Source organism: Pteropus alecto, unplaced genomic scaffold (genome assembly GCF_000325575.1).
Source record: "Pteropus alecto unplaced genomic scaffold, ASM32557v1 scaffold7, whole genome shotgun sequence".
Taxonomy (NCBI): Eukaryota; Metazoa; Chordata; class Mammalia; order Chiroptera; family Pteropodidae; genus Pteropus; species Pteropus alecto.
The window spans coordinates 14,387,071-14,397,922 of record NW_006494614.1 but is presented as its reverse complement, the minus strand read 5'-3'; the positions used below and the strand labels follow the sequence as shown (position 1 = coordinate 14,397,922).

Below are 10,852 nucleotides of genomic sequence, written 5' to 3'. Positions count from 1 at the left end.
CATGCAATAGATTGCCTGTCAATGTGCCAGGATTAGAAATTTTTTTAAAGAAAAAGTTCTGGCTTTGGAGGTGGCTCTGTTTGGAAGATAAAGTGAATACTACACATAAGGAACATTAGTAAATATTTATTGAACTGTATAAAATTTAATTGAAATTAACTGAATTTGGATGGTGGCTACAATTGTAACTGCTCCCATTTTTGGCTGAATTCCAGTTTTGGTTTAGAATCCAGTTTGAATAAGAACTAGAGAAATGGAAAATCTTCAGTGTCACCTTCAAAGTTGAATTAATTTACATTAGAATAAGAGTATTAGGTAATGTTGCTGATTTAAATATTTATCATAATTTCCTTTGAAAAGACAGTATTTCAACAAAATAAGCCAGGTTCTTCTTTAAACAAATAATTTCACTGTTCTATTCTTTACTCTAAGTCTTTTTCGGTTTCCTTACAGTCAGATTTGACTCTTCAATCTAGAATTATTAGAATTTCTCTTGGGTGTAATTTAAAATATAGAAGTTATCTATAATGTTATAATGTTTAGAATTATAAATGTCTGTATTCTCACCTTTGTATTGAATAAATCACCAAAATTATAGATTCTAACTCTTAAATATCTGTATAGGTTGTTTTCAATCTTTAAAAACCAGTTTCCTTTTTAAAACAAATGTTTTATAAAGGTCTCTCTTTATATAAAACGTACCTTAAAACATAAACTTTAAAATATATACTATATTGACTATAATATAAAGTAGAAATAAAAAGATAATAAATATTAAATAATATGTAGTATAACATATAACCGTTTGGGTGTAATTATATAGAAGAATGAAGTGGTAATATACTTCTACCTTCTTATAAACAGACTAGGATTTAAGAAAAATTATACCAATATTCCAGTGAATAATGAAAATAATTTTTCTTGATGTTAAATATTTTGAAATGAAAATCACTGTAAATGCAATAACTACAAATGCGTATGATACAGTTGGGTTGTATTGGTGATTCCAATGGCATGAGTGGCATAGCTGCCACTGCCAAAGTTTTGGTAAAATTCCAAACAAAACAATATATATTCTTCCTTCAATGAACACAATAGCTGCATTCCTGGAAAATTCAGGATATATTAAAAACATACTGTAAGTATTTGCAGTTTAAATGTAAAATGGAGTTGTGTCTAGGTTGAGATGATTATAATCAGGTTTTTCATCTATAAGAATGTCTAGATTGATATTTGAAAGTTATGTGGGAAGCAGAATAATAACTTTTCATTGTATGATCTTGTCCCTCTAATTACAGCATGTCTAATATCCCTGGCTCCTACATACTAAATACCAATAGCTCTTTCCTATCGCTGTGACAACCAGAAAATGGCTCCACGAATACCCAAAATGCCCACTAGGGGCAGTGTCACCTTGTTCAGTACTACTGGTCTATATAATCTGTTCCCTTCTTGCCAATCTTTTACAGCTGTTTTTAGTTTGGTTCTTCAACATCATGTGGCCCTCCCAACTTGTCTCCCTGTCCTGTTTTCTCTGCCTATAATTCACCCCTACAACAGACAGCAAAGATGATCTTTATAATATGCTCATCTGATCACGTCATTCCTTTGCTGAACATCTTCAGAGGCTCCCAGGCACTACAGGATAAAGCCAAACTTTTTAGGATAGAGGGCAGTAATCTGATCCCACCATATTTCAAATTTGACCTTGTACCACTTCCTCCAATGGGTGTTGTGCTCTTTAACCATGTGGTCCCTAGAATGGAACTAGTTCTCTAAGTCTTTTCACTAACTTGCCGATCTGTCTGGCAAGTTCTTAATAATTTAAAATGCAATCAAGCATTACTTACTCAATGAAACCTTCTCCAGACAATTTCCTCACTCCTCCCTTGACTCTTGCACTTACCATATGGTTTGTAACTGTAAGATAGTCTGCCTCCCTCACTAGACTGTGAATTCTCTGATGGCAGGAATTTTTATCCTATTTATTTTTGTATCCCAAGAACATCAAATAGATAAAAGGCAAATGGTAAGGTCTCAAAAACTTAAACACTTAGTTGAATGACTGTAATGTTAGCTATTTAGAGAGTTGTGCAGATTACCATATAATTGTTTCCATTTACCTTTTAATATTTTCTCATCCTTGAAGAATCACATATTTCCATCCGGTTTAATCTCTCCAGTCTATTACAACCTTTTAGCTTTGTTCTTTCTTTAGTATTTATTAACTCTCCAATAAATTTTGAAATATCTTTGCTATATATTTCTTTTACTTGTTCCCCTCCATTGTACTGGCTCATGAAACAAATATTTCATGAGTTTATATTTTATACTTTACTTAGTTTATATATCAGACAAAAAAGTCCATTTCTTTCTAAAGTGATTTGAAATCAGCTCATGAAAACTTTTTCAATGATTAATAATTTTTAAAAATTATTTTTCCATGAATGTATATATGTGTATGTATTTTCTTTTTTTCCGAATTGGTCCTAACGTTGATTTTTCTGGTTTTAAGTGTTGGTTCATGTCTTTATGACATTTGTGTATGATGTTTACCAATACTTCATTTTTTAAAGATATTTTTCAAAGTGTTCCTCTTCATCAATTCATTTGCTAATTTAAGGCAGAGACCAAAATTAATGAGTCTTAAATAATGCTGATGTTTGTCCATGCCAGGCCACATGGCTCTCTCTGCTAGTTACCATGAGGGTGGCTGTAATAACTCATCTTATTTTAATATGTACATAATTCCTTGCCTTCCCAAGATTTAGCAGCAATATTTCAATAATTTATTAATGACTTTCCTTTGGGTCATTAGAAGGAAAATGGTTCTAGTAGAAAAAATCCACTAAATAAATGATAGTGCAGAGACATTTTCCTGAAGGCTACAAAGTGACCCATTGAAATACATTAAATTGATTCTCCACCATCAGGACATTCAGATCTTTCCTTCGTTTCATTTTGAGATGGAAGAATAAATGAGGGAAAATATGCTTTGAAATCCTCTGTCCTGCTTTAGAGCATGTAAATAGCATCATGCACAAAAAATTTTCAAGCTGTCAAGAGTAAGGCAAGTATGATAATTTAGGATAATTAAATGCTGACAACAATCAAAATAGAACTAATCCTTGTAAGCTTTTCTCACTTGAGGGAAAGTTTAAAAAGTAGTTACTGATCTAAATGTCTCTCAGTAGGACAGTTAAAAAATGTGATATAACAATCTACATATTGAATATTTCACAGTCTTTAAAAAAGAAGAAAGCATACCTGCATGGACATGAAAGACTATATGGTTATTTTAAAATAAGAAAAGTTATATGTAATATATATACTATGATCTCATTCATACCAAAAATAGTAGAAACAGAAGTAAATATATACACAAAGAAAGAGGAGATTGAAAAGATACGCACACACCAAACTGTACACAATGTTCTGCATTGAAAGCTTTTGTTTCTGTCTGTTTCTTCTACCAGGTGATGAGCTTCTTTGCTGCCAAATCAAATAAAGGATGCCAGGTAATTTAGGATTTCAAGTAAACAATGAATTATTTTAGTATAAGTACATCCTAAATATTGCACAGGACATATTTATACTAAAAATGATTTATTGTTTATCTGAAATTCAAATTTAACTGAGTATCCTGAATTTTTATTTGCTATATGTGGCAATATTACTCATGGAGACCATAAACTACTCATCCTTGTACTCCTATCACTAACAGTTACAGAGGTCTAGTGGGTGCACAATAAATGGTAAGAGGGAGAGTAATTAAGGAGAGTACAATAACAACAGGCAATTTTGCTAAGTGTGTTACATATATTAACTCTCATGGAAATGTCCTAAAGTTTTATTAGTGTTCCTATTTTACAGATTAAGAAACAGAGGTATATAGAAGTTACACAGTAAGTGGTGGAGCTAGAAATGACCCAAGTTTCTGGTCCTGATTCAGTAGCCATAACCAACTGCCAGCTGCAGGGAGTTGGAGGAAGAAAAGAAGGGGAAAGAGAACCAGAGGTGAGGCTTTGGTATACAAGAGTAGGATTTTACACAAACTCTTTAGCCTTGCCTAGATGCAGAATGTGGAATATATATGAAAGGCAGACAGGTCTGGGCCTGGTCCCCACCTCCACCATTCATTTGAAAAAGTTACAGTAGTAACCCCTTATCTGCAGTTTCACTTTCCGAGGTTTCAGTTATTTGCAGTCAACTCCGGTCACAAAATACTAAATAGAAAAGTCCAGAAATGAACAATTCATAGGTTTTAAATTGCATACTTGTTCTGCATGATAAAATCTTAACACTGCCCCAGCCGAGAACCATCTTTTTGTCCAGTGTAGCCATGCTGCATATACTACCCACTTGGAATAGAACTTAATAGTCATCTTGGTTATCAGGTTGACTGTCATGGCATCACAATGATTGTGTTTAAGGAACCCTTATTTGACTTAATAATGGCCTTAAAGTCCAAGAGTAGGGATATCCAAAGAGAAGATATGCCATAAAATGTTTCCTTTAGGTGAAGAGGTGAGTACAGTACAGTAAGATATTTTGAGACCACATTCACATAACTTTTATGAGAGTATATTGTTATAATTTTTCTATTTCATTATTGTTAATCTTACTGTATCTAATTTATAAATTAAACTTTATCATAGGTATGTATATAGAGGAAAAAACATAGATTATATAGGTTTCAGTACTATCCACAGTTTAAGGCATTTACTGAGGGTCTTGGAATGTGTCCTCCACAGATAAGGGGGGACTATAGCACCTAATTTATATTTGACTCATAATTCTCGTCTATAAAACTGGAGTGAGAGGACCTACCTGAATACTGATGTGCAGAGTAAATGATATAATTTCTGTAAAGTAATCAGCACAGGGGTTGGCAAGGAAAAGGCACTCACTCAGTCAATACTAGTTATTATTAGCTCAGAGACCCAGTTTTTGTTTTGTTTTGTTTTGTTGTAAACCGGAAAAACAGTATCAGTAAGAAGACAATAATACTAATGGTATCTACATTGGCAAGTTGGTTTGAGGATCAGAGGAGAATATATATAATCTTTCCAAATTCTAAAGTGCTTCTTATTCTTAATGGAGCAGTTGCTCTTTGCATCACGACCAGAATTAATATGCTGGAGCATTACTACATTTTTTCACCCATGAGTAATTAATTTTGTTTTAAAAATTACCAGAGTAAAATTGACTCTTTTTCGGTGTGCATATATCTAAGAATTTTAACTTGTGTATAGATTTATGTAACTACCACCACAGTCACAGCTTTTGAGATTCTTTTTTCAAAGCGTTTCACATTCATATTGCAAAACACTTTTAAAAATAAGAAAAAGGGATTTAGATAAATGTGCTGAAGATGCAAATTAGTGAAACTGGCTTTTTTGCTCAAATCCCTGCAATCTCCAACCCCTTCAGGCCCTGGACCATTTTTGCTGTTGGCTCTGCAGGCTATCTCCTGCCACAAAAGTAATCAGAAATGGACTTGAGAGTTAGGGCCTTTCTTCACACTAAGCCCACGAGTCACAGACACAAACTTCAGCATTCCTTACTTGATCCTTTTATTACCAAATCTTAATTTCCCTAACTCTCTCTAATTGCGATTTCTCTCCAAAACGAAGAAGCCTGGAATAACCAGTACCTTCTCACCCTTTCAGAGAAATTATTTGATTGGGACAGAGGGAATACAGAGTTACTGAGAGAGCAAGGATAGGGCTTTCAGGACCCCAGACCTCTCCATTATAACAGATCCTTCAATCTGTCCCTTTCCCAACTCCATCCTCTCCACCTCCCCTGCCTGCGGGGTGCCTCCTAGGGCGTTAGACTTTAGAGCCAAGCATCTTCTCTCCATCCCAACCCCCCCGCCCCCCACCCCGTAAACTCTCCCAGTTTAAGTGACATGCACAGACACACTGTTGCCACATCTGGTGAGGAGGGCGGGTCCACTTTCCGGGTGACTCATGTCGTTACTATTTGTCTTTTGTTTCTAGGATGCTTTGGCTGCAATTTTCTTCCCTTTGTTTTTAATTTGGGAGGAGAAAAAGCTAATGAATCAAGAATGAATCTTCTCTCCACTAACCTTTTCTTTTCTTTCTTAAAGTTGGTTCTCTCTTCTCACAAGTTCCATAACTGTTAAGATGTGCGGGGGCGGGACAGGTGGGGACGCACTCTTTACACCTAAATCTGAAGTTGGCGCCTAAGGTATCACTTTGATGGTAAGACTTTTTGAAGCTTTCTTGCAGCTTGCTGGGCGTTTTGCTGCTGCCACTGGACAGTTTCAGCTCTTTTCTTTATGTTGTTGCTTCGCGCTGCTGTCCCGCCTAAATTTATCTCGTTACTCTCCTAAGTGTGAATCGGGGTGAATTCCACGAGATTCACTAGCGGATTTGTTCCTGTCCAAGGTAAATACAGTATGCAAAATGAGGAACCACCAAAAGATGCCGGGGAGGGGGAGAGAGGGATTCCCTCACCTTTTCCGGCACATTCCTCGTCAATTTCCACCAGGAGGAGGCGCGCAGCGCTGATCCCCTCCAGTCTCCTTTCTCAAATCTCCCTGCGGAGGGCTGTCAAGGTTGGCCGCGCGGCAGAAGTCCCTCTGGCCGGCCTAACCCTCCCCTGCCCCCAGGTTGGTTTTTCCCAGCTGCGGAGGTTGGGCCAGGGGCTGGGGTACTAGGAGAGTCAGCGACCGCCGCGCGGAGCTGGAAAGTCGCCGCGACTCCGGTGGGACTCGGAGTTGTCTCTGGAGGTGGCGGGCGCGGAGGTGAGCGGTTGGGAGCTAGCGGCGCAGGCGAGAATCGGGAGGCGGCGCCGGGGCCCCTCCCATCCTCTGGCGGGAGAGTAACCTAGGTCCCGGGTTTCACCGCTGCTTTGTTCGCGGCCTCTTCCCTCCCATTTGGAGATGACTGGAACCCCCTCTGGGATCCGAGGAGCAGGCGAAGGCTCGGGCTGGGGTGGGGGTGGGGTGTCATCTGCTGTAGGGTCCTTTGCTTTCTGTTAATCCGAGAGGGTACAAAAAGACATGAGAAGACGCTTGTAACCTGAAACTTCCCTCTCATCCATCTGGACCTGGAGGAGAGGTCCGGGCGGGGGCGCAGACCCGGAAGGCTGGTCGTCAGCGGAGGCGGTGAGGGAAGGAGCTGGGAGAGTGAGAAGTTTGGTCGGGAAGGCGCTGGGGATTAAGCAATAAGTTAGACGCGGGGGACGAGTCTGATAACGAAAGGAGGGCGGAAGGTTGGAGAGGTACATATAGTGTGGGCCAAGGCGGAAGGAAGATTGCGCTCCTGTCTTGGGGCGCGCGCCTCTCTCCCGGGTAAGGATGTGCGTGGGACTGGGCGCGGGGGGGCGGGGGTAGGGTTGAGGGAGCGATGCCCGAACGGGCTTTCGGAGGGAGATCTTGGGGACTGAGTGCGGACGACTTGGCTTGGCTAGGCCGGTTTCCGTACTCGGGGAGCTGCGGCCGCTGCCGCTCCTCACGGTTCTCTCCCGCTTGTCCCAGGTCCTGCAGCGGATCCAGCGCAAGGCGCCAACAAAAGAGGCGAGGAGGTGGCAACCCGGGGGCGGCGGCAGGAAGAGGAGCGGGAGTTGAGTGTCCACACCCGCTGTGCGTACTTTCTAGAGGGAAGGGGCGGGGGAATCGGCCCTGGGAGGAGGACATCCGGTGGTCAAGGGGTTAGCCAAGTTCTGGTTGCTGAGCCCTCCCACGAGAGGAAAGTTTTCTCTAGACACCTCCGGCCGACCCGCGCTCTCCGGGCCCAGCTCCCGAGCCTTCGGAGCGGGCTCTGTCCCAGCCCAGCTCCGGGGAGACCCGTGCCGTGATGCCTGGGGGGTGCTCCTGGGGCCCCGCCGCCGGGGACGCTCGGCTGTGGCTGGCGGTGGTCCTCCTGGGCTGGGTCACCTCGTCCTCACTCACCTCCTCGGCGACGTCCTCCACCTCCTCCGCGCAGTTCCTGGCCTCCGCGGTGTCCGCACAGCCCCCGCTGCCAGGCCAGTGCCCCCCGCCATGCGAGTGCTCCGAGGCGGCGCGCACCGTCAAGTGCGTTAACCGCAACCTGACCGAGGTGCCAGCGGACTTGCCCCCTTATGTGCGCAACCTCTTCCTCACCGGCGATCAGCTGGCGGTGCTCCCTGCCGGCGCCTTCGCCCGCAGACCGCCGCTGGACGAGCTGACCGCGCTCAACCTCAGCGGCAGCCGCCTAAAGGAGGTGCACGCTGGCGCCTTCGAGCAACTGCCCAGCTTGCGCCAGCTCGACCTTAGCCACAACCCGCTGGACGACCTCAGCCCCTTCGCTTTCTCGGGCAGAAACGCCAGCGCCTCTGCCCCCAGCCCTCTGGTGGAACTGTTCCTGAACCACATCCTGCCTCCTGAGTTCGATCGAGAGAACCGTAGCTTCGAAGGTATGGTGGCAGCGGCCCTGCGAGCTGGCCAGGCTCTGCGCGGGCTCCACCGCCTGGAGCTGACCAGCAACCACTTGCTCTATCTGCCCCGCGACGTACTGGCACAAATGCCGGCCCTTAGGCACCTGGACCTGCGTAACAACTCGTTGGTGAGCCTGACTTATGTGTCCTTCCGCAACCTGACACACCTAGAAAGCCTCCACCTGGAGGACAACTCCCTCAAGGTCCTTCATAACGGCACCCTGGCAGAGTTGCAGGGCCTGCCCCAAGTCAGGGTCTTTCTGGACAACAATCCCTGGGTATGCGACTGCCACATGGTGGACATGGTGGCCTGGCTCAAGGAGACAGAGGTCGTGCAGGGCAAAGCTAGGCTCACCTGTGCATTCCCTGAAAAAATGAGGAATCGGGTCCTCTTGGAACTCAACAGCTCAGACCTGGACTGTGATCCTATCCTCCCTCCATCCCTGCAGACTTCTTATGTCTTCCTAGGTATTGTTTTAGCCCTGATAGGCGCGATTTTCCTACTGGTTTTGTATTTGAACCGCAAGGGGATAAAAAAGTGGATGCATAACATCAGAGATGCCTGCAGGGATCACATGGAAGGGTATCATTACAGATATGAAATCAATGCGGACCCCAGGTTAACAAACCTCAGTTCTAATTCGGATGTCTGAGAGACAATCGAGGACAAAACAAGGACAGCTATGCATGAGATGTAGACTTAAGCTTTATCTCATCCTATGCTTGCTCCATCTCCACTATCCACTATAGACACCACTGACCTTGACTGAAAGCAGTGAAGGGACTTTCCTTCCTTGTCATGTAAAGTTTTTTGGTGTGTTCTATTACTGTAAGATGATAAACAATTGCATAGTCTTTTACCTTCTTCCTTTTCTTGGAACTCCTTAATACAGGTGGAGGGATTTTTCAAGTTTCAGCATGAACATGGACTCCTGGCTGTCTGTTTCTCTTAGCACACACAGTTCAAGGTGTAGCAAGTGTACCCACACAGACAGCATTCAACAAAAGCTGCCTCAACTTTTTTGAGAAAAATACTCTATTCTTAAGTATCAGTTTTATTCTCATGTACCTAAATTGTGGAGAAAATGATTGCATTCCATAAACTGCCTGCAGACCTTAGCAAGCTCTTCAAAGTAACTCCATAGTACACTGGAGCACCTGCATCCGAGAGCATGCTTACATTTTACTGTTCTGCATATTACAAAAAAATAACTTGCAACTTCAGATAACTTCTTTGACTAAGTAAATTACATTTTTGACTGCAGTTTATATGAAACTATATGGAAGGTTTTTTTATAAACTGCATCGAGATCCAAAAGGCTAAATTGTTTTAAAAGAAATCAATAAAGATTCCTAAAAGAATTACAGTTGTGTTCAAGTTTGATATTTGAAAAAAGGATGAGGGACAATGATATTGAAGGGTCTTGGTTCCAGTGATAATTAAGGTATTAGTTATAGCTGAGCATGAAACTGGAACAATATCATATAAATAGACTTCAGAGATAATTTCGAGATGGTGGATCCTTTCAGGATTTAGAAATTTTGAATATTTATGTGAATAGACTTCTTGTGGTCCCAAAGTTAATGCTATTCAAGAAACAATTTTGTGAGAGCATTACAAAGTTGGTAAGAGGGAAGAATTCTATATGATAAACAGTTCACAGTTTGGGGCTTTTTCTAGACTAAGTTTTTAGGATAGAACAAAATTATTTACTTAAACTCTCCATATGAAATTGTTCTATAGGTGTTTAGAGTATACAACAAATATGGTGCAAATAAATGTATGAAAATTAAGTGTCTTAAAGGTAGAATATACTAAAAGATTTTAAAATATAAAGTTTTCCTAAGATCATAATACAAATTGAAACAGACTTTCTTGAGAATATTTTTTTTAAAAAAATGGAACATACACAGTGGATAGTTTATCAGAGACCCTGCTAATATGTTTAAAAAATTGTAATGATGGGGTAGGAGTTTGAGGAAATAACCGGAGATAAATGTATGTGTTCATAAACAAGTGTCTCGACTAATCATAGTTTCTTATGTTTAGTTCAGTATTTATAAATATGAGGATATTTTGATTTAGATAAGCTATATGTTGGTATATACACCTTTGTGAGGAATAAAATCCCATTTAGGTTTAAATAAAAGCAATCGGTTAATCAATTGATATTCTCTGAGTTAAATTCAGAAGTGTTCAAAATAGGGCTAAAATCATGATATCTGTTCTTTCTGTAGACTACACAGTCAGAATATGAATTTTAACTATATTAACTTTCATAAGGTTTATTTTATAAAATGTAACATTTGTTATTTATGGTTATACTTCAGATCCTATGAAAAAGTTAAATATATGGTACTTAACATTCCGTTAAACGTTTTAAGTGTTCATCAGGAATTCATAAACTGGCTGCTTGCCATT

At 41.1% G+C, this 10,852-nt stretch overlaps 1 protein-coding gene and 1 long non-coding RNA gene across 10 annotated transcripts in view; one reads left to right on the top strand and one right to left on the bottom strand.

The window, feature by feature from the left end:
• LOC107196773 overlaps nucleotides 1-6,612 on the bottom strand; it is a 36,133-nt gene extending 29,521 nt beyond the window's left edge. Inside the window, exon 1 of one of the 2 annotated variants that reach the window (XR_001518217.2) lies at nucleotides 6,486-6,612. This is a non-coding gene — a long non-coding RNA (uncharacterized LOC107196773). The remainder of the gene's footprint in view (nucleotides 1-6,485) is intronic. The other variant, XR_001518216.2, reaches the window with a different exon arrangement.
• TPBG (trophoblast glycoprotein) lies at nucleotides 5,943-10,597 on the top strand. 8 transcript variants are annotated; one of them, XM_015600441.2, is made up of 3 exons: nucleotides 5,943-6,230; nucleotides 6,363-6,416; nucleotides 7,511-10,597. In XM_015600441.2, exon 3 carries the CDS (start codon nucleotides 7,830-7,832, stop codon nucleotides 9,081-9,083), a length of 1,254 nt encoding a protein of 417 aa, XP_015455927.1. In that variant the 5' UTR covers nucleotides 5,943-6,230; nucleotides 6,363-6,416; nucleotides 7,511-7,829; the 3' UTR covers nucleotides 9,084-10,597. The 8 variants fall into 8 exon arrangements, with proteins under 8 accessions (XP_015455927.1, XP_015455929.1, XP_015455928.1 ...); XM_025042560.1 differs by lacking the exons at nucleotides 5,943-6,230; nucleotides 6,363-6,416 and adding exons at nucleotides 6,512-6,640; nucleotides 7,019-7,138 and having other exon boundaries at nucleotides 7,511-9,792; XM_025042559.1 differs by lacking the exons at nucleotides 5,943-6,230; nucleotides 6,363-6,416 and adding exons at nucleotides 6,579-6,775; nucleotides 7,019-7,138 and having other exon boundaries at nucleotides 7,511-9,792.
• The last annotated feature ends 255 nt before the right edge of the window (nucleotides 10,598-10,852 follow it).